The 24,433-nt window shown below is 36.3% G+C and overlaps 1 protein-coding gene across 2 annotated transcripts; it reads left to right on the forward strand.

The window, feature by feature from the left end:
• Positions 1-496: 496 nt before the first annotated feature.
• Positions 497-24,224, forward strand: LOC133335428 (BTB/POZ domain-containing protein Tiwaz). 2 transcript variants are annotated; one of them, XM_061543698.1, is made up of 5 exons: positions 497-562; positions 3,152-3,214; positions 22,954-23,061; positions 23,123-23,622; positions 23,680-24,224. In XM_061543698.1, the coding sequence occupies exons 1-5, from the start codon at positions 552-554 to the stop codon at positions 24,120-24,122; spliced, it is 1,125 nt and encodes a 374-aa protein (XP_061399682.1). In that variant the 5' UTR covers positions 497-551; the 3' UTR covers positions 24,123-24,224. The 2 variants fall into 2 exon arrangements, with proteins under 2 accessions (XP_061399682.1, XP_061399683.1); XM_061543699.1 differs by lacking the exon at positions 497-562 and adding an exon at positions 1,226-1,258.
• The last annotated feature ends 209 nt before the right edge of the window (positions 24,225-24,433 follow it).

The following is a 24,433-nucleotide window of genomic DNA, read 5'->3' on the forward strand; positions in this document are numbered from 1 at the left end:
TTTAATAAAAAACAACAACAGGAAAAAAACACCCATTAACTGGTAACAAGAGCCACAACAACGACACCAGCTACGAACAAAACGACCAGCAAGCAATAGCTGAAGCTGGTAGGAGACGTTCGTCAATGTTAGCTGGAGAAGGAGGAGGAGATTAATGGTGCAGGATGAAGAGATAATGTGCCAAGGTCGTCATTGTGGGTATGATTATTACCTCTGCTGCTGATGCTGCTGCAACTGGCTCTCCTGTTGAAACAGATGTAAGCAACAACAGCCAAGAAGAAACACAACATCGACACCATATCATCAACAATTAGCATCCAGCCATCAAACAAGGTGGCAAGTTGTAAAACAACTTCAACTAAAGACAGAGCGCAGTCTCAGTAGTGTGTGGCACACTCACTCGTTCTCTCTCAAAGTATCAGCCAGAACACCCAAACAAGTTTGAGCAGAGGCTGAGGTTGCGTTCGTCACAATACGTTCGTTGTCGTTGGACCGAAGCATATTCAACATTTTTAACAGCACATTCAGTTCGAAACGGACCTTCAGCGCGAATGCAAGTCAGGTAATTGTTCTAACGGTAAATTGTACAACACACACATCACAAGTTTGTTGTGGTTGAGAAGTTCTTTGCTTTTGGTCAAGAAAACAATTCCCTCACACACACACACAGCGAGAGACTCTAACAATCCAACGTTGTGTCTGTGGCCGACTGCATGAATGTTGGTTGGAACGGAAACGGAAGTGAACAATTCCGACCATTGATTTTTGCACTTCTTCGTCGTCGCACACACAATAATAAAAACGCGCCCGCACCACCCCCTACACTCATACCCGCACAAACAGATTTGAATGAAATGTGTTGCATTTGAGTTTCGAACGGTTCTTGTGTTTGGCGCCTCCATCGCAGTGGTTGTTATCGGCATCCTCATTGTTATCTTCGTACCGTCGATGTCTTCAAAACGAAACGAAATTTTATGTGAAATGTGAATTGTTCGTTAAATATAAAATCGAGTGCTTAGACTATTGAACTTGTTAGTTGTTAATCAGTTCTTGTTGCCAACAAAACATTGAACACTACTACACCGACGACGTCACTTGTTCTAGCCGTTCCGCATAGAAAACCGCTTATTATTGTTGTTTATTATTAAATAGTATCACAGTCAACAGCAACAACCACAACAGCAAAAAACAATTTGTTGCTGCTTTTAAGAAAGAAGAATAACAAGAAATCATCTAAAGTGCATTTGTTAAATCTATTGTGAGTTATTCCAAAACAAAAAAAAAAAAAAATAAACAAAAAATAAACAAAAATAAAAGTGACACTACAAACAATAATATTGAAATGGAAAATATTCAAAATTATAAACTATAATATTAAATAAAAGTGGATTTGGCGAAAACATATCATAAAGAAGAATATTTTTAATGTGAAAACAACAATACTGGACAACAACAATAATAATAATTTTAATTGTATCACAAATATTTGATTATTTTCCAGGAGTTCATTAAGTTTTAGCATTAGTATAGGTATTTTCGCTAAGATTTCTGTGATAATTTCCACATTAGGTCGTTTTTCAGTTTATGTGCATTCAACAGTATTCCTTAGATCTTGGAAACTTTTCCAAAAGCATTTGGCGCCACTATCCTTTTCAAAGAAGCCCAAAAATGCCAACATAGCTGTTAGAAAACAATAGTTATATTAACAGAATTGTTCGATTACCCTCGTAGCTTTAGATAATTATTTAAACATTTAAATTATTTATTAAAAAAGTTGAATTTATTGGAAAAGGAACATGCAAGGCATAATTATGAAAGGTAGTGCCATTTGAGAAATTGATATTATCAGCCCTTATTAATTTATAAACCCATCTATAAATTTCAAATAATATGAAAAATAAATTCCATCAATTTAATTTACGTCTATTGGCATATTTATTAGCAAATTTAAAAATGTATTTTTTTAAGCTTTTATGTATTTTATGATGGACAAATCTGAAGATATAGCTATTGGTATTTATAGATTAAAGAGGCAGGGAAATTCAAAATATGAAACAATATTGGTAATTTTTGTCAATGGTAACATGTTGTGCTTAGATTTCGAAGGACGATATTCTCGTGTAAATTTTGAAAGATGAATGCCGTCAAAATAAAATTATGAAAAATTGGATTTTTATGCCATTGGAACATGAGATTGCGCAATTTGTTTGTTGTTTTCTATGTCCCGAAAGCATACTACACAACAATATTTTTTAGGGGATTTTTTTTTCACTGAATTACTATAAAATCCGAATTACGGTATATGTATATTTTCTTGTCATCACAGCATTAAAATAAAAATTACTATTAAATATTTATATATATATGCAGAAAATAAAATCCATTGAGTAAAGTAAGTAAAGTAAACGAATTTTGATTGGAACTTTAATAAGTCGAAATTGCTTATAACTACGTTACCAAGAACGGTAGAGGGACCGACGAAAACATAAATGGCAGAATGTTTTCGGGACTTTTAGATACCGATATGTCGATAAAAATAGTCGCATTTCCAAAAGAAATCGATGGATAGAATTCCTTATATGGTTATAGATATTTTTAAGATCTACCAGAACTCCTTGGCATCTAAGGGTTGTATACTATTTTTAAAATTATGAAATTGAAATTATGTGTTTAAAAAATAAACATTTTTAATCATTCATACCCAAAACCAAAAAAAAACGAAAACGAAATGCTTATAACTTGACGTTATTATTTACTATTCAGTGTAGACATCTTATTGTGAATCGGTCTTGGTATGGAAAGCTGAGATATTTTACGATTTTTACAATTAAAGACATTTCGGGGGATACAATTGCTTACAATAACTCAAAAAAAAAAACACACACACACACAAATAAATTCTCATAAATACTCTTATGAGAATCTCATCAAAATATAATACATGGATACAAGGTTGCAAAAAAAAAAAAATAACCATAATATATATTAAAAATTGAATAATAATTTTTTTCCCCTTTAACATGGGAAAGAGAAAATTTGCCCACCCACTCAAATAAGAACATCTTTATTTAAATTCCTATATTAAAAAAGCCTACAAATGATCAAAATAATACATCTATTCTCACAGCAGGCGTTCTATTTTTTCTTTCAGAACGTCATTTGTGGCATTGGATCAAAGATCATCTTTGACAGTGGAGTCTTCTTGTCCAAAAAGGTAAGATTTATCTTAACTCAGTATCGGCTGCTAAATTTATTTAGAAGAGTTAAGTTTCCATTGCAGATATTTCGAAATACGGCTATAAAACATTTTATGACACTCAAGATATTATTCATCAGATTTCAACAAATCTGATAAATCAAAATTGTATACATACTCTATATTAGGACATTATATATTTCAATGTGTATTTAAGAAAAGTTGTATCTCATTGTTGTCGGCTATTCTAAGTTATTTTTCAGAAGGCATTACTGCAGTCAAAACGAATAAGGAATATTTGTATAAAACATATTCTCCTTCTATGTCGAGACCTTGTGCATCTTGTTCGTCCTTGATCTCTTGAACCGTAAACTGAATACTACAAGAAGAGATTTATTAAACTCATTATGCCTACGTTTTTAGTCCACTTGTTCCTTGCTCCTTGTTCATGAAACGTTTGATCTATGCACACACTTATAATTGTCATATATATTGTAAATTATGAAGAGTTGTCGGACTCATGACCAATATTTATCATAAAAAATCTCCAGTAGCCACAAACAATTGAATCAATTTCGATTTATTTTTTTGATTTATATTTAACTCTCTTGTCTGTGGTTTTATTAACACCATATCTACTACCCACTTCAGAAACACACCCCTTATATCGTTCACTTGCCAAGAGATGAACGAGTTCGATTTAGGCATGTAATTAATTGTCAAATTTTCTGCAACCGTTGATTTTGGATTTGCGTTAAAGGGCAACAACTGTGCATCTTATTTGCGATGACCGTGAGGTTATCACACACGCACGCACACACACGTGTCTACACTTATATTTGTATGTGACTTTTTTGTTCCTTTTGCCAAATTATACTGTCATTGTCAGCCAACTGGATTCAAACATGCCGAAATGAATACACACACAGAAACACACGCAGAATGGCAGCCACGCATTTGATGATATCACCCACAGTTTATCTGACCACTACTTATGAGCAATGAATGGCTGCAGCCACTATGCATGTTGACAGTAAATAGCCATCTTACGGCAAAGTCACGTCGCGGAAATGCAAAATATACGCTCAAGGCATTCGTATGACAGCAAAATCTAACCGAAATTCGTTAAAACGCCATTCACTGCCTACAACGGTGTGCAGTTATCCGAGCAAAGCTTGTTATTGGTCAGCCAGTACGTTGTCGTTGTCATGTGATACGCTAACTAGAAACGCTTTGATGAGCAATGATGGCCACCTCAATGTCTGTGTGTTTGTATGGGCACGGTGTGTGTGTGTGCGTGTGTTGGAGTAGTCATTATGAGTCCAAGGAGTCCGCTACCTCATCATTTAAACTGATTACCTGACAATGTAAACAACTGATGGAAATACAATATTATCCCTGCGAGGATTCAGGATATCATTATGAAAGGATTTTGCTTGGTAACCATAAAGAGGATATTAACCGAGCAATTATAATTAAACAAATAGTTGTAATGTGTGTAAATCTAAAATGTGTGTAAATCAAAATGAAAATAAAACAAATGGAAATCCTAATTTGGTGACTTTGTCGATAGCAACAAGTCGATTAGAAAGGACAGGAGTTTCTAAGTCCTATCTCGATTAAAAACATATCGCTGAATTTACATGTAAAGGCAATAACTCCATATTTCACAATTTTAGAAAAAAAAAAAACAAAAACAGCCAGCGACATGTGATAAATTGGACTTTGTGCCTTTTCTCATCACTACAAAACAACAAATGAGATAATTGTAGATTTCAATTTCTACAAAAAATGGACTTATTGCCTTCTCACGCTAAGCCAGCGATATGGAATATCTATATGGGAAAAGCAACAGTGGTAGTAGTTCGGGTCGGTTCTGTTCATTGACTAAATTCAGAAATTTATGAATGATATAAGTGTACAGAACATAATATATTTGAGGTGACATTTCATGTCCAGGGACTTTTTGAACGTAAAAAATACCACAATATTTATAATATGTGTTACATGTATTGAATTCCTTCGTGTTAGGGCGAAAGCAAAGATTTTAATTGGGGTTCCCCTTCCAAGTTTAGTTCGATGATGGAAGTTTTAAAAGTAAAAGGAAAACAGAGAGTTTTTCTGAGGGACCTCGGATGATGAACACTCATATATGTCCACTTTGCATTCGCCAAAAATGTGTATATGTCAAATTTTTTCGCTTTATATGAGGTATATTTTAAACCAAAAGTCCTCCTTCTGTGGGTGGTAATTAAAGGAGAATAACCATCCACCTACGCTACAAATATAAATAGCTTACTAATATTCGCTTCGTATGTTCTTACACATTTTCAATTTAAACGATTCAATTTCTGAACGATTATACTACGACCGTAAAGTTTATACAACCTCAACTTCTCCATTTAAGTGTTATCATTCTAACAACCAGACAAGCCAACGGATATTTCCGTATCGAAGTAAATGAAATGAAGTTTAAACATAATATACAAAAATATTTTGAATGTTGAACTTATGTCATTAATTCCTCTCTGCTAAACTCTTCCACCATTTTTTGCCATTTCTCTTCAAATTATCAAATGACACCATTGATTGCTGTCAATTGTCTGGTATGCATCTTAATTTATAACCGTTTGAGTGCAACATTTACGGTAATTGTGTGATCAACAATCGAATTACAACAACAACAAACAGTATTAATTCATTGCAACGCTCCCATAAACACGCTGTCATTCATACCCTTACTCACACACACACACACACGAACACACAAACAGTGCTTAGTAGACAGACACAAACATCGATACAAGGAGACGAATAGCCCAGCTAAATGGCCAACTAATTCAACGTGATTTTCGTGTGAAAATCTCGCGATTCGCCCCGGGGCGTAAATATTAAATACAGGCGAAAAAGACAATAAACAAACACACAAACTAGCCAGTTAGTCAGCCAGCCAGCCAACCAACCAACCAGCGAAGCATCGTGGCACAAACGAAGGGAAGCTGAGACAGAAAGCCGCGATGTTAACCACAAACAATCAACATGCAGCAGAACATCGACAAAATCTGCCGCAAATGACTGGCTGCCTGACTGACTGACTGAAACTGAAACTACAAATGACTTTAAACTGTGAATGTTTTAACATTTAAATGACCAGGATTTGGCATCGTTTATCTGTGTATGTGTGTGTGTGCTTGTGTGACATACACGGTTTGTAGGTGAATGCACAACACACATTTACAAATTGACACTGTGTTGTCTTGACCACGACAAAATTCCGCTTATGAGGACAGCAAATTTCACACACTCGCACGGACATCCGCCTCTAGACCGTGAACACTGTCGGCAGTTCTAGTTCCAATGCATGGATTCGGCAACGGGCAAATATTCGCAGTGTTGCACTCACTATCTGTGATGGCCCCAGCAGTAGCTGCAGCTAAGGCTACACCAGTTAAGCCAAATCCCACAAAACAATCCGAAAATATCGTCTAAACGTTCGACGACGGGGTTTTGGGAGGGGGATGGTGAGCGGTCAACATCGCCGGGTTATTTTTTCGCATGAGCCTGCTTTTGTTTGCAAGACAAAAACACTGTCGCCCCTTGGGGCCATATGCACGCGGCTTATATCGTCACATCGTGCCCCCTTGCTACGGTCACGTTTCCCCAGCAATTCAGCAATTGTCTTGCAATAGTTGTGTACCGTGGCGAGTTTTGCGAGAAAACCTTTATACCGCCATTAGCATTAAATTGTTTGTGTGTGAAAATAAATTTTGTGAATTTGTCTCTCTGTCGGTACATGTGTCCGACTGTATGTTTTCTGAGCTGATCTGAGCTGCGGTGACGTTAGGTAAGATGAGTATTTGAGTGTGAGTGTGAGTGTGTGCGACTGATTTTGTTACAGCTACCAACCAAATACCGAATGCAAGCAACGAATTACATCTTTTGGTGGTGGCCAAAGGAAACAGAACCTACATCTACGTTAAAAAGTCCGGAAGGTGCAATTGTTTTGTGACGCCAAAGAAGTCCTTGTCCTCTTGTCCAATCATGTGAAAATCCAAAGGAGAAACCCCCCCAATGCTGTGAGATGTAGAAATATATTTTCTAAAGAATCAATAAAATGTGAAGGGAAACAAAATTGGCATCCACACAAAGTCAAAGTGACAGACATGTTGGCAAATCCGTGCAAGGCTCTATCCATATATGTGTGAATGTATTTTCACGAGATCACGATGATTCGATTATTATTTGTTTTCAATGTATGCAATAGATTAGGACAAGATGGGCCAAATTAATATCAATTTGGGTAAATTAATTGTAAGTTAGATCAATCGATAAGAGCATAGATTTTACAGTGGTAGCGAAATATGCAACACAGTGGGTGACACATGTTCGTCTGGAGCATTAGCTCGGATGTCTCGGAAAATAGAAAACCAGCTACAGAATATACTTCATTAGGCGTTTTAACAATATAGAACCCTATTAAAACATATTTATTTGTTTTTGAATTTCGCAGAACTTGTAGAATTTGACTACGGAAAATTTTAATTTTGAAAAAATTTTCCGTAAAGTAGGAAATTACAAAACCAACATCTATATTGGGTCACTAAACTTTCTTATTCCACATCTTAACTCATGGCTCAACGGGATTGTCACAATTGCCCCATGCCTTAATTAATATTTATTTTAGCCTGTTGTGTCCAAAGGATTCACTTGGATGCAGTAAAAAAAGGTTTCCACCTCGTATAAACCAAAGTCAATGGCCACAAATATTAGGTAATTCAGTGTATTTAAATGTATGTGCAGTTTGAGTGTGTGTATGTGAGTTGTCTTAAATACATACATTTGTATAAGTATTTGTGTTTGTATGCCAAAGTAAATCGTTAAACAGTGAATAGTTTCAATTCATAGGAAGGAAGAGAGTGTCTTGACTTGGACATGGTATGACCTTTGGGCAAATTCTCACATTGAATATTTACACATACATGCAGCCTCGACATGTCCTACGCATACCAATGTCTGAGATGCCAACATTCGTATGCGAGCGTGTGTGTGTGTGTGAGGTAGATGTTGTTGTGTTAGGACTAAACACAAAAAAAACGACAAGCTGGAGAACTCTAATAAATGCATTGCAAATCTGTTCAAAGCTATCTGTGTCTGGTGTACTCTCTCGGATGTGTTAAAGGCAACGACAACAACACAAATCGCTATTGGCCACATTTGATATGAGATAAAATTATCAAGGAGGAGTTGTTGTTGCTGCTATTATTACTATGACGAGTATTACTATTTGTAGCTATGAAAAGTGTTGTCGTTCCTTTTGTTAATGCTGTCGTGGTGTTGTTGTTGTTGTTGTTGTTGCTGCCGTGTTGTTCTTTATATTGGTACAATAATGAAAACGAAAATTATTACCTTTAGAAATAAAACGCCCATTACCTTTGGGCAGACAAGTGAAGTAGGGGGAAGCAATAGGTAAAGTAGATATTTAACGTGAATTTAACTCCGTACATTAAACGTCACTAGCAGACAGAATGTGACCAACTATTCAAAGACTTTTGCATCGGAAGAGACATCAAGCAGAGGTATTATACAAATGGAAACATAATATTAATTATGTGAATTAATTGGCGAAGGAATTACATTTCAAAAAAAATTATATTTTTTATAAGGATATCGATAGATGATTTTTGGGATAGTCGTTTTTTAAAATACCATAACTCTGTAAACAATAAGGTATAATACCTAAAAACTGAGCTCCCTGTCATAACAATGGCATAGGTATGTAATGGATTTATATCGACGACCAAATATTCTAAATTGCAATCAATTTTTTCTTTAAATGGTGATCCTATCCCATCAAAGGAACAGGTATCGTATAAAATTTCTCAAAAAACGGTGTATAAAGTGATTCTATTCTGCAATAATATTTCATTTCAATTAGATTGATTTTTTTTAAATGGAATGGATGTAGTTTGAATTGTCGATCAATAAATCTAAAATATTTAAAATTGAGCAATATTGGAGGTTTAGGACTCAAAAGAGCAAATTATGGTACAATATCAATAGCATCATATATATAGTATATGTAGCATTATATTCGTTCATTGTATTAAAAGGCCAATGGTGGATGAAAAATCCTATATAAAGCCCATAATATAATACATGGCGTTTTATTGTCATTCCGTTCGAAATATTTCAAAATATTCATCAACAAGTCATCCTCGCTTCAAAGACAAATACTCCGATGTAGGTTTAACAGATTGTGGTGTACAAATAAAATGTTTCTTTTATGTATGTTTGTATCATCTGGTAAAAATATAATCATTTTCTATGCTATTAAAAAAGGGAAAACATATGAATTATATTGCTTTGGCAAATCATCAAGCCGGACCATTGTCGTAATTACTTTTTGATTATCGTCTTTTGTTAATGGCCAAATAAACGGACGATGCATTCATTTAAAGCTGAGCCGGATGATACCGAGTCGGCGGTGGTGACAATGGTGATGGATGCACTCGAAAGTTATGCATGGCATTATACTTTTGATTCGCTATCTGTGTGTGTGCATTTATTTATTCAAAAATACACGCACATTTAAACCTAGACTCAGACACACACAGATGCACATGCACACATCGAAATAAACATTCGTATACAACACATGTAGAGAATACGAGCAAAACACAATTCAAAAAAACAAGTTTGCTTTTAAAATGTTTTTAGCCCGAAGGTCTTTTATTCTGGTAATTACGATTTGATTAACTTTAACTACATGAACTCACTCAGAAAATTGTGTTTTGAGTAATTTTCGTAAAAATGTTTGGAAAGAGTTAAATAACAACAACAACAACAGCAACCACATTAGCAGAAACAAAAAGAATTTTTAACAATACCAACTGATAGATGAGAGATGCATGTGCATATGTATGTGTGTGTGTGTGTGTGTAGGAACGAAGGAATGATGGCAACAACCAACGAACGATTGCTATGTGTGGATGGATCTTCTTTTGCAAAGAGCGGAGCAAGAAGTCAACTAAAAGCAAATATGTACAAATGTGTTTATAATGCTGCGTACATACATACACCCAGAACACACATAGAACAAAACGTCTTCATTTAATAAATAGTAATAGGGTGCATATCAACAATGCCTCGAAATAATAAAATGTTTTCCAAATTATATTTAAAAATGGACGGCGTTGGTACTTGCCAACAGACAAAACAATTTTATGTTCAAAGTCATAGCTGATGAATCGTTGGACTGGTCTTACTTATATAGCCAAGGTGTGTGGTAATATTATATTGGGCCAAGATTGATAATTTTTAAGTTAGTCTCTTTCGAGTTTATTGATCGAAGCTTTGCAATGAAAAGGAAAGTCTGGGGAAGAACCTGCTATGAGCTTCACAAAAGTTAAATATTGATAACGTGTATTTAGGTCGCAGTTAATACAAATTTGTATCTGCGACTTCAATTAATTCATTAATTCAATCAATTAAATTTTATCCAGGTCCGACAATTGTCTTTACTCTTGAAACAGTCCTTTTCGAAGCTGATTTTTGCTGCAGTATCCATCGCTACAACTGTTTTGATTAATCCACACGCCTACAATTGCTCCTATGTTATAAACATGTTTTTGTACAACCTACAGAAATGTGTTAGTGGTTCAGGAAGCTAAGTGGTCTTGACAACATTTATGTTGTTCTACCGACCTAGGTTCGAATCCAACTCGTGCTCAGCTGAAGACTGAAACATTTCGTAAGGATTTTCTTTACAAATATTTTTAGTTAAAAAAATTGTTCAAAGTCTCCGAATAGAATTATATAGGGGCTACACTAAAACGTGGACCGAGAAATCCCATTATGCCAAACAATTAAGAAGTAATAGCAATGTCTGCCTGATTTCAATAGAGGAACTGACAGACTGACATTTCCAAATCGACATATAATTTTATTTTGATCAAGAATATATGAACGGTATAAACATATTAAGATAATAGAGGGAATTAACAGACTAGTTCATTTTTGGAAACAGTGAACAGATAAATTCCGATAGAATTGTTCAAGTCTGGATATGAAGGGATGAACAGATAGGTCTGAGGCTATGTACAATGCAAGAGTAAACATAAGAGTTATTACATTGACAATGTATATATATATATATATATATATGGATTTGCAATAAAAATAAGCTATTTTTTCAATTACCAGAAAATGCCTTTATACAAAAATTCATACAAGTTCACCCTTTTATTTCAATCAAACACATATGCCATCTATATTTTTATATAAAGAATAGATGAGTTTTAAGAATGAATGAATTTAACAAATAAGCGCCACACGTGAAGCCATTCTTACACACAAATATACCCCAGCACACATACATGTATGGTTGGGTGAATGTGTGTGTGTGTGTGTGTGCTGGTATTTATTTGTATGTTAAATACAAAAAGCCTCCGGTCATTTCTCATGAAATTTCTCTTACGTGTTCGTTCGTCTGTCTGTCGACATTAAGTTCGACAATATGTCTGTCCGTTCTCATCTACACACGATTAAAGAACGAGACGAAGAAAACAAAGAATTGAAAAGTAAATAACCATAGTAGATTTGTTGATGTTGTTGTTGTTATTCTTGCTTTTTCATATTTTTATTTCTTAATCGTCTAAATGGGAAGTTGTTGGGGTTCTTTCTGGTGTGTCTTTCAATGCGTATTGAGAGATTTCCTCTTAAGGCATTAAAACTCTTTTTTTATTTATTTACTATTGTTGTTGTTGTTCTTGTCGTCGTTGCTGTGATGTTTGTCGGTTGTTTTGTTAGCGTCTTTTTAATACATTATAATTATTTTAGTATTAATGTAATGTAATAAAGGTCGGAGGAAAATGCCTCTGGGGGTAAATTTGTTCACATTTGGGTCGTTTCATGGCGATTCGTATTTTTTGTTTTTATTTGAAGCGCACAGCTAATTCACAATGGTTGGCATGAAAGCAACGGCCATTAATTGTGAGAATTGAATGTGCTGGGAATGTTGAAGTAATATTTGGAAACAAGTGAATGAAGTGCGATTTATGTAAAGCCTACTATTTTTTGATATGTGATCAGGTCTTTATTCTTTCCAAAAGTGAAATTATTGGTATAAAAAACAAAAAATATTCATTATTTTTCTTTCGTTTAAAATTAAATTGTACTTAAAAAGAATTTTAATAATAAAAATCAGAAAAAAGAATTAATTAATTGGGTGTATACAAACTATTTTTTTTTACTTAAAATATTTACAAGTTAAAAAATATATGGAAATATTTATTCATATAGTTATGCATACTATACTGGGAGAATATTTCTACCATTTGCAGTTTTTCTGTTAAAGGGTGTTTAGAAAAATTAGACCACATAACCCTTCAACTATGTTACATTTTGGACGATGGTGGATGGTCACATTGCGAATGCATGATGTGTTGTATTAACGATATATGTTTGTATGTATGTTGGCAGCCAACGTCACGTTGACAAAAAATAGCGGAAAGAATGAAGTGAAACCAAAGAAGAGAAAAGGTTCTTCAAAATGCATCTCCAAAAGTTTGCCTTGCAGCAATGCGAACAACTTTTAACTGGCATAGAAAAGATACCGCCACCGGCAATGAAAGCGACCAGAATAGAAGACGAGAAAAAAACAACAACAGCAGCTCCACCGCCATCACCATATCCTCCGTCAACAGCAGCAACAATAACAAGAACAATACTAGAGAAAACAACACGAACCCACTGACAACCTTACGAAGAGTAGTGGTCTTAGCCATAGTCCCAACCAACCAACACGGTACTCACACACATGGATTGGCTATTCTTATGGAAAAATGGTGAGCAGTAAAAAACGAGGATTAAGAAGGAAATTTCCCACGAAATAATGGAAATACACTTCAACTTAAAACATAATGTGGATGTACGATATCCTGATCATTCGAACCTCGTTTATTATTCAACTTGTAGATTCTCATCTTATCATGTCGCAAAGAGGATATGAATGAGCAGTAGCTCATATATTCATTCCATAAAAATGGGCATAGGCATGGACATTAGAGTGCCGTCTCAATGCAACAGAAAATATGTCCGCTAATTTAGTGAAATCAAAGTAAATATGACTACACTTTCGTATGTATATATATATTGGCAAAACATATATATTTGCAATATTACAACTTGCAAATTACAACTTCTGAAATTGTCACCAGTCCTACCCATTCTAATACACACACTTTCAAAAGAAAATTCAGGTGAGTTTTAAAAAAGAGTCACACGCTAAATACCACATCACGAATGCACAGTGATAGACGAAAATACCAACAACAACAACAGAAAAACCCAAGAAACCATTGCGTTTTAATAGAGATGGGCAGCAGCTCAGTGCACAGCTGTTGATAGGGTGTCGGTGGTAAGCCAGCACTAGATGAGGTAGCACATTCTCTGACGGCTATGACGAACAACAAGAAGCTACCATGATGAAGTTGTCGGCATTGTGCCGTAACTGCTGCTGCTGGTTTTGTTAATGCTGCTGCATTTCGTTTCTGTCTTTGTTTGTGTTCCACTTGTCTGCGAAGTTGAAAAAGACGTAACGGCTGCCGTAGTAGCAAACTAGGAGCAAAACAATTGCCTATTATTGTTGCATCTTCTTGAACAGTAGCAGCAGCTTGTTTGAATGATGATGATGTTTCTTTTAGTTTTTTGTTTTCGATTTTCTTTTCCTTAATCGTACGTCTCAATTGGTATTGAAATGGATTCTATGCAAAGGTATTGGTTTAAAGCGCATCGATACATTCAGTATGTGTATAGTAGAACGTATGAATTTGTGTGTCAATAATTAAACAAAGGAATTCTAATTACTCATTTAACAATAGCCAAATTATTGTTAAATGAGTAATTAGAAAACTACGTCGAATGCACACAAAAAACATTACAAATGCCCTCTGGATTACTGTTTTTTATTTATAATATTTCTTAGGATAAAAGAAATGTTGTTTCAAATACTAAAATACAAAAATGGCACAATAAACTATTCAACAATTGAGATATAGCTGTATATATATACAACGTTTCGTTTAATTGCCGACATCATATACAAATTATGAAAAATCCGAAATAGTAGATTTTCAGAGAAAGAGATATGTCAACCACAGTGATTGTACCACAAATAGAGGTATTAGACAGGTTAATATTATACTTCTGCCACAGTTAGAAAATCATTCTAAAAACTGGCCAGATTGAAAAACGTGTATATTATAAACATTTAGCATATCGGTTTAAAACGTGTCGTTTTTTTGCTACTGCAATGGGAAGTCGGCTATATTGTCTTAAAATTGTTGTTAATCGTCGTATGAGTGTTGTTAATCGCCAATAGCCATAATACGTCACATAGTTCACTCGGGAATTCAGACGTTTCGCCGGGAATTATGTAAAAGAGTCTGTATTTTTCTTCCAATTACCCCATTGCATTCGATAATAGAGGCATAAACTATGTCGAAAAATATGTTTATTTCATTAAAATTAATAATAGTTTTTTTTTTTTAAATAATACTAGTACACTCTCTGATTTGATGTTTACTGATACAATTCTTAGATATGATCACAACAGGTCCGGTTTAAATTGTTGACAACACACGTTACGCCATAAGTATGTTCAGTTATTAATTTAATTTACATTGATGCTATGTTACCATCCTTTAAAAATGTCCTACACCAATACACCTTTCTCAATAAATTAGCTGCAGTTTTTCTTTTCCCTTTTTTAATCACATACATATAATGCATGAATGATGCTATAGCAAAGTTTTGAACGATGTGATTTTTCCGAAATGGATTAAACAAAAACTTTGTGTATTTTCTTTAAATTAAAAATTGCAAGAGAAGCAAGAGTTCCACATATAGATTGTTTTTATTCATCACTGTAAGTTTGTGTGTGTGTGTGTGTGAGTGAGTATGTGTGTTTGTTGGAAACCTCAAATCAAAAAATCAAAGTAATAAAATTTTCCCAAAAAAGGAAAACATACATGGCCACACAAAAACACACAACTAATACAAAAACTTTGACTAACATTCTTAAAGTTCTGCATGTTGTAAAGGGCTCAGGGCAATTACAAGTAAACATACACTCACTCACCCACACACACTCACGAACGTACACAACTCTCACTCATGCACCCACATTCGCATACATTCACATACTTACTTGCAGGGGGGAATTCTTCCAATCGGCCTTAGGGATGGTCTGAAGTGAACCGAACGTAACAGAGAAAAACGCCATTTGAACTATAGGAAGAATGTTGGTGGCTACGACGACGTCGATGGCGGTGGCTACAACGATGCCGGCAAGAAAGGGCTGACTGTTAGTTGAGTAGTCCGTAACTAAGTAAGACTGCCCGACTAGCTGCCTGGTTGCCTCTCCATGAATATACGAGCTTTTACGGACGTACACATATTTGTCGTGTGGCCTTTTTTCGTTTCTTCGTTGAACGGTTGTTGCGCCGTCGACTCAATGAAGAAGAAACGAATCTGCCGGATGGTTGTGTTTGAGTTTTGCTGCTTTCCCAATCTTCTTCCAAATAGCTCTTGGCATTGGAAGAGAGAAGTAATTTTGTTGTTGGCTGTGCTGATGTTGTTGTAACCGTTACAATATGCCCTCAAAATCAAAACTTACCGAAAATTCAATTGGTTAAGGACAAAAATCATACGGAGAGAAAAGCAAAGAACAAAAACAAAGCAAGAAGAATAACAACGACAACAAGCAAAACGTTGCGAAGGAAATGCTAGATTTCAACAGACATTCAATACAACACTCATTCCCGAACATGAGCCATAACATATAACGACGGTGGTATAGCAAGCGAGCGAAGTGCTTAGACGCATCACATATACACATTGTACTTCAAAGGCATCGTTTGTGGAACATTTGCAACACCACCTTCTGTGATTGAAAAATCAGAAGTTCATTTTACGGCATTGCGATTAATTAAGCTAAATCCAATATGATTCCTATGTTTTTATTTTACTTTCCTATTAAAGGTCGACCTTTGATATTTGTAAGACTCTTTACTGTGTAATGTTTGTTTTCAAAGATTCTTGATATTGAAAGTAAACCATATATCCCAATTTTCTACGCCTGACACATAACATTACAGAACGATTCCAAATATTTGAAAAGTGTTCGAAAACTGTTTTATAGTTTCAGCTTTCGGTAGATATTATATTGTTCAGTTCTTTCATCTCAACTAACATATATTGGGACCGAATGATTATAAATATTTTTTAGGTTGTATTTTTTTAATGTTTGACAAAAAATTGAGTTCTTTATATAGCCTGTACCGGATGACATTCCTGGTGAAATTTAGACCAAGGGACATACGGACTGGTTTTAAATGCATTTGATTCACAATAGGCTTCTCTAACTCAAACTACTCCATCTCTGCATACCAACCTCGTTACAAAAAGGGTCTGCCATGGGATGGCATATCCAGCAATAAGAAACAAATTTAAATTCAGTGTAAAAAGTCATCCTCTTTCGTGATATACTTTATTTTATATCCATCCATACATTATAAAAATGCATTTGATGTGCTTTTTTAGCCTCCGGGGGGTCAGGTGAGTGCAAGAGTACATGTATGCCAATGTATGTGAGTGTGTGTGTGTGTGCGTGCTGTATATGCTAGAGGTGGAAGAAAACACATACACTCACATACTTGTATTTGTGTGACTTGTCGAGCAGTTGTATTCTGACATTTGGTTGGCTAGTTGACTGTCTACCAGTGAGGCTGCCTGCCTGACTGTCTGTTATTGGGTGCTCTGGGTGGGTTTATTTGGCCCAAGGCGGGGATATGAATCAAAGACAAGCCACATACCCATACGTATATATGTACATATGTGTGCCTGGATGTATGTGTGTGTAGTGAATACCCTGCATAAACCGAATTTTATTTTTATTCTTCATTTCGTTTTATTTTATTTTATATTTTGCATGAGTGTCTGTGTGTTTGGCTTATCAAAAGAATGAGAAGGTAATTTTTTACTAGACCCCAGGTGAAATGAATGGTTAAACAATGTTTAATTGAAAGAAAAGTAAATGTCACAAAAAAAGAGTTATATATTTTATTATAGCTGCGGGCGATTGCCATTACCGCAAACGGCCAGACTTTTGGTCAGGCAGGCTGGCGTGTCGATATTAGCAATTTGTCCCTATTATTCCCCTTTTGACATACTTGTGCTAGCTTGCCATGTCAGCCAGCCAGCCAGCCAGCCAGCCAGCCGGTCACCTATACAGCCAGCCAACCAACCAGGCATGGGAGTGGGGGCACGGATGTACTTGTCTATAAATTGTTGGTTGACACAATTTCCATTCATACATAAATATTTTTGTGTGCGGATATTAAATACGAAAATCCATAAATTTGTGCATATTTTTAGCGGCTGTGTGCATGTGTGCTTGAGTTTGTTTGCGTGAATTTATATGTTTGTGTTGGAATGAGGCGATTTAATTCGGTTTGTAATGTAGCACAAAAAAGTCAAAGATTCGCGAAAGTAATTAAAAGATAATTAACACATTTTCCAACCATTTTCGCACGTAAGGTGTTGAAGTCAGTAAAACATGCCACACGTAATGCTGCAAACACTTCCACTTAAATACAAACACACACACATACACTCACACATCTAGGTATACGTACGCCATTCACATGAATACACACACTCACACACACACACACATTTATGTGTTAAATTTAATGTGAAAGCATTTGAGTGGCTTAAATTACACAAACACTCATGTGCACACATACATAGACATTGCCCGGCGAATGAGCTTTTGACTGATAGACGTGTTAAGTGGCTGTGGGTATGTCAAAAGAATTACCAGTGGTCATGTGTAAATGATCCGTAACATTTGCTGACATCGTGGCATTGAAATTTCCACCGCGGTAATAACAGTGATTTGAGCTGGATTGATTGGAAAACATAATATTTGCAGTTATTTTCCTTCTTCTGTCGAAGTGTGTCAGATACATTTTAAAGACGGGGACATTAATTATTGTATAAGTCAGTTATAAAAATCATTAAAGTTACGATATTTTCTAAAATACATAAGGTAATTTACTCGCTTTGCATCTATTCAACTGGTGCTATAAATGCTATAGGATTTTCTATATTGGAGATATTTAGATACAATTTGAGGAACCATTCTTGAGGTGTGTTTCAGGTTTGTATAGACTAATTTACCAAAAAAAATCTGCATGATAGTCCGATTTTATAATGAATTACAGTGTTATATGTGGATGGGTACAAATGATATTCGTATTTGTTTTTGGATATTTGCTGTAGGGATAAATAAATACTTGATTAGGAGATTAGGAAATAAAATTAACTAATATTTTTAAATAACTTATATATTTTGCTCTTTCTGTATATATCCAACCGTGTTTGTAATTGTTTTTCTTTTGAATGAACGATTTTGATTCTGTAAGTTGTAAGACAACGCCATGACTTAGGCGGAGCTTAAAAACGAAGCCATGGCTTTGGGCGGAGCTTAATAATAAAGTCACGCCTTTTGAGCGGAGCTTAATAACAAAGCCACGCCTTTAGGCGGAACTTTATAGTTAAGTCACGCCTTTGGGCGTAACTTCATAGTTAAGTCACGCCTTTGGCCGGAACTTAAGAATTAAACCACGCCTTTTGGGCGGAACTCAATAAAGCCACGCCTTTGGGTGGAGCTTTGGTGCTATGATAAATATACAAATACAATTGAAGTAGTTCCAAATTTGACAAGAAACTCAGAATTACCCACATTACCATTGTCTAAAGTGATTGCAACAGTTTTAATGACATTGGGGAATAACCCGTGACAAATTTACTTTTCATTTCCAGCTCATCATTTGCATTATGATTTAATTCATACGAACACCATGACACATACAAAGACACGAAGTATACTTGTAACTGTTTGTATGTGGGTGAACTTGTTGGTGAATATTTAAGAGCTGAAAGGCTTTATATGCTTGAAATCAACAATGACAACAACAACAACAAGGACGGAACGGCAACAACAATACATGAACCATGACAGGCTTGTGGCTATGATGGTGACGACGACTACGACGTTGAACTAAACCAACAAAATGAAATGAGAACCCATCCAAATGACTGGAGGCATCAAATTCTTCTTAACTACCCCCGGGGCCATTTTGTGATTTGTGTACAGTTCATTTTTTCTCTGTTGTCTTTCGTACCGTCTGTTTTCCTTTTACTTCAGTTTTCCCTTTCGTTTGCATTCTTCATTTTTGTCTTTGTCTGCGGGAGAATTTTATTGTTGTTGGACACATCGTTGCGGAAAAGAAACCTCCTCAACATTCAATCACTGGTTAAAATTATTAATGTGAGGATGTGTGAGTATAAGTTCGTCTGCATGTAATCCTACCCTGTTGAATGTAGGCAGCGATAACTGATATGACATTTTGGAACGTGTATGAAAGAAAACCTTGTGGTTCGGCAAAGGGATTTGTCGTGTTTGTACATACATCTTCTATAAGTGTCCACCGAGAGGATCATGTCATTCAAAGTAGAAAATAAGGATGACTAGGTAGTTCTAAATGTTTTCCAAAAAAGTTATTTTAAAAGATAATTAAAAACAGAACAAAATATCCAAATATTTCGATAATAATAAATATTCTTTTTCATTGGCCTGTGTTCAAACTATAGCTACTGTGAGGTAGGTGTACGGCCTTCTAGTAACATATGCTGAATGGGGGACTTGTTGGGGATCTTGAGGCTAAAGTAACGACACAAATAACGAACAAACATTCACTAACATTGTCTCTAGAATGAGTACGAGAGCGTGTGTGTGGGTGCATTATTTTTTCTGGCTCAAAAACAAAAATCGAGAGAGAGGGGAACACAAAATGTCTTAAGGCATTTTAAAATTGAGATAAGGTCTTTTGCCTGAAAAACTTTTTTGTTTTTCCTACTCGCACAGACAAGCACTGAGATACCGATACGAAAAGAAGGAACTAAATGTACACTTGTGTTGGTGAAGGCGAAACCATACACATGGCTACATATGGCATAGAAGTTAGTGCTAACATATGATATTCTCTACTTGCACACGCACACACACACACTCTATTGCATTTCCAAACAAAACTTACAATACCAGGAACAACATAAGGCCGAAAGGAACCACTTCTTTTTCTGTTTCTCCTCCACATCGAGGAGAAGAACTTTGAGTTCACTACTGAACATTTGTGACTTCAATACCCAAATGGATTGTACCGAGGTGTACAGGCGAGTGTGTGTATGTGTGTGCGTGCGGCTACATACTTACACTGTTAAAACACAAATCGAAAGGTTTTTAGTTGGTTTGGGCCTGTTCCTTCAGCTGGATGTTTAGTTGGTTTTCTTGGCTTGACTAACTGGCTGGTTGGTTGGTTGGTTGTTGCATGGCTAGGTTACTCGATATCCTTCAGTGTCCTCATCGCCAACATTCCTGCATTCTGCCTCAGGCTCTGTTACGTTTTTTGGGGTCTGCTGTATTGCAAAAGTATTGAGCTGTTGTGTTTCAAAGGAATATCCCCGAATGAATGTGAAGATGTAAGCCAAAGTATATCGACAAGGAGAAGAAAGAAATAAAAACAAAACCGAAACTAAGTGGAACACACCTAACCTCCCAAAAGATTACAGTTTCCTTTGCAAATGGTTAGAACTAGTAACGAGGGTGGTTTAATGAAGGATATGGGAACTGTTTAATCTTCCCATTAATGTGGTCGTGAGTGTATTTCACTTTATGAATATCGAATTGAAAATATTTTTCTCAGAGAAATTTCCACAAATCCTCTTCCAGCGGATTAATGTATTTGTATTTAGTAAAATTACGTCCCATTTGATCCTCGGATTATTTCATATTTCTATTTCTGCAGTGTTTGTCTTTTAAGTTGAATCGTTGAATGATTGCAGGAATACAAGTTGTTGCTTCAATCCACGTTGCTTGGTTGGTTGACTGTTGTGAACACACCAATGGAATTGACTGGATATGGAGCCAAGCTGACTTGTCGGTGTCTTTGGCTTGGAGCTTGTACGATTTGTCTGTGTTCAGGAGGGTGGCATTGAACACACACTCACACACACCTACATTTATTATTATTATTGTTGTAGCTGATATCTTTAGTTATCCCGACTCAATGCCAAAAGGAAACTGGCTTTTTTGTCCCAAGACTCCTGTAACCACGTGAGTCTCTGTGTTCGAACTGAATGTGTGCGAGTGTGTATCGAAAGTTGTGAGTTCAGTTCATCCATCGAAGGGTGTTTCGGTGGAATGAAATTTCAATGCACGAATGAGTACTTCATCCATTCGGCCGGAGGCCATAACCGTAAGGTTTTTGTCTGTGCTGAACTTTGTGCTAAATATTTGCTTAATGCTGTGCTGGGCTCTGCTCTAATACATGGCACCCGCCACAGCCACATCAGCCAAACTTCTCTGGCTGCCTGTTTGTATTGTCTCAACGGAGACCTTTGTAGCTTGCTACAACCACCAACAGCTCCCGTCTCAAGTCAAACTGCCTTCTACCCGTAAGTCTTGCAATAGCTTCGGGGGCTTAAAGCTAAAAAATGTCATGGCGTTTTTCTACTTTGCTCTGTTGCAGCTCATGTTGTATTATCTTCCTCCTGATTACCTCGGGGAATTTCAGTTTTGTGCAGAGTATTTCGAACAAAAACTCTTCTAATTTGTATTTTGGAATTTTGATAAAGGATCAGCAGCGGCAGCGGCAACGACTACAACGACAACGACAAAGCAACAGAAACAGAAACAGAAACGGCAGTAATAACAACAGCCATGGCAAATACACAAATAATTTGTTAGTTGGCATTAGTTTGTCAAGAGGTCTTGCGGGAGGTTGGCACACACCCCTCTACCAAAAACACATGTGTATGGAATTTGTGCCGTATTGTAACATTTAATGAGATTTTAAATAAATATTTATCTTAAAATGGAAAATCCCTCAAGTTTTGAAAAGTTGTTTTTTTAGCTTTTGTTTTTGTGGACAAAATGGATGGCGTATCTGTTGCCCCATACCGCATGTCATACCACCCACCATCATTGATTTCACATTTCATGGCCATCGTCATCCAGAGTGAACAAAAGCAAAATAACACAAAAATCAGATAGCCAAGAGAGAGAGAGAGAAAAAGGTTTACCGTAAAACTCCAATGCCTTCAGGGGGGTCAGATAAAACACCCACTGAGTAACGTAACGAGAAATAAAATTAATCGCATGTGAATGTCAGACCGATAAATTTCTTAAGTTTTCAGGCCACACAAGACATGGGTTAACTCATATTAAGGTCAGACCCCTAAAGGAGTTATATCAGTGTATGTGTATGTGAATTGCAAGCATGAAACATATATTGCAAAATAATTTAGAAATATTGCCGGCTATATTTACAAATGGATCTGTTTTAAAGTTGTTTTGCCAACAATGAATACAAGACGTATCAAAATGAGAAAAACATATTTAAATTCACTTCATGCGAATTGATATAATTGTCCTCATCATTCGACAAAATGTTCTAACATTTCATTTACGTGTGTAATATCAATATGTAATTTTAGCATAGACAATACATTGTTACGCGATGTTAATAAGTTCCTCCGAAGCATTAATGTAATAACTTTAATAGTAGCACACTAAATGAAATGAAAACAACCCCTCCTAATGGGTGAACCTTTTCCTTTTGTATTTACAGAAAAAAATGCGACATGGATCGAGAACGAGAAAGAGAAAACAAATCGCTCGAACCCAGAGATTTATCATCGACTGGCAGGATTTATGCCCGTAGTGATATCAAAATTAGGTATGTTACAACCTGTGATAACTTTTACCTATTTTTGTATTTAATCCATTCCAACCCGTAGTGCTTCTCCGACGGTTTCGCCAACGATCTCAAATTCTAGTTCACCCACACCAACACCGCCGGCCAGTTCAGCAGTAACACCATTGGGCCTACCGCCGGGCACTGTTGGCTCGGGTATAACCAGTGGTTCGGGTAGCACTTCCGGTTCAGCAGCTAGTGCGGCATCGTACATGCATGCCAATCACAAACCGATCACAGGAATTCCTTGCGTTGCGGCTGCAAGTCGCTACACGGCTCCAGTGCACATCGATGTGGGTGGTACCATCTACACCAGTTCACTTGAGACCTTGACCAAATATCCCGATTCCAAATTGGCCAAACTATTCAATGGGTCAATACCAATTGTTTTGGATTCCCTGAAGCAGCACTACTTCATTGACCGAGATGGCGGCATGTTCAGACACATATTGAATTTCATGCGGAATTCAAGGCTTTTGATATCGGAGGACTTTCCACACTTGGAGTTGTTGTTGGAAGAGGCGCGTTACTTTGAAGTTGAACGTAAGAATACAATTTAATTGTCTGTAGTATTGGGGTTAATGTTATCTTTGATTGCAGCCATGATTAAGCAATTGGAAGCCATGCGCAAGGATCGTGTACGCAATGGCAACTATTTAGTGGCTCCACCTACACCGCCTGCTCGCATTAAAAGTAGTCCACGTATCGGCACCAACAACGAATGCAACTACGAGGTGGTAGCTCTGCATATCTCCCCAGACTTGGGAGAGCGTATTTTACTGTCTGCCGAACGATCCCTGCTCGATGAGGTGTTTCCCGAAGCCAGCCAAGGGACCCAGACTAGTCGCAGTGGTGTATCCTGGAATCAGGGTGACTGGCGGCAAATCATCCGTTACCCGCTCAATGGTTATTGTAAACTTAATTCGGTGCAAGTCTTGACAAAGCTGCTAAATGCTGGCTTCACCATTGAGGCCAGCACCGGGGGCGGTGTTGAAGGCCAACAATTTTCAGAATATTTACTCGTAAGACGTATACCAATGTGATAGACTCGAGGAAGGAGTTCGGTGTAAAGTAATCCAGCTTAGCAAACTCCCTCTTTAAAATCCCATTTAAAGAATTACACGTAATCTTAGATATTTTAGACAACAAATTCACTTGGATAGACACAACCACTACCATTAGCATTCATTCATTACCACTAAACTACGATTGAATCACAACAACCCACAGCAAAGGCACTCTCTCAGCTCCTAAAGACGAGCACGGGAGAATTACAGAAAATATCCGCTATTCGTATGTTTTATCCACCCCGACGGAATGCTTGTTTTAGCATTTTTATGAAAACTTAGTTAAG

This window comes from Musca vetustissima, unplaced genomic scaffold, assembly GCF_032173495.1.
Source record: "Musca vetustissima isolate MV318-11 ecotype Yass unplaced genomic scaffold, APGP_CSIRO_Mvet_v1 utg63274, whole genome shotgun sequence".
NCBI classification, from domain to species: Eukaryota; Metazoa; Arthropoda; class Insecta; order Diptera; family Muscidae; genus Musca; species Musca vetustissima.

Excerpts from the sequence above, each read along its gene's own strand:
- LOC133335428 (XM_061543698.1), top strand. Across the intron at positions 23,062-23,122 it reads CGTAGTGATATCAAAATTAG|TGCTTCTCCGACGGTTTCGC; the intron begins GTATGTTACAAC and ends TCCAACCCGTAG. Across the intron at positions 23,623-23,679 it reads GCGTTACTTTGAAGTTGAAC|CCATGATTAAGCAATTGGAA; the intron begins GTAAGAATACAA and ends CTTTGATTGCAG.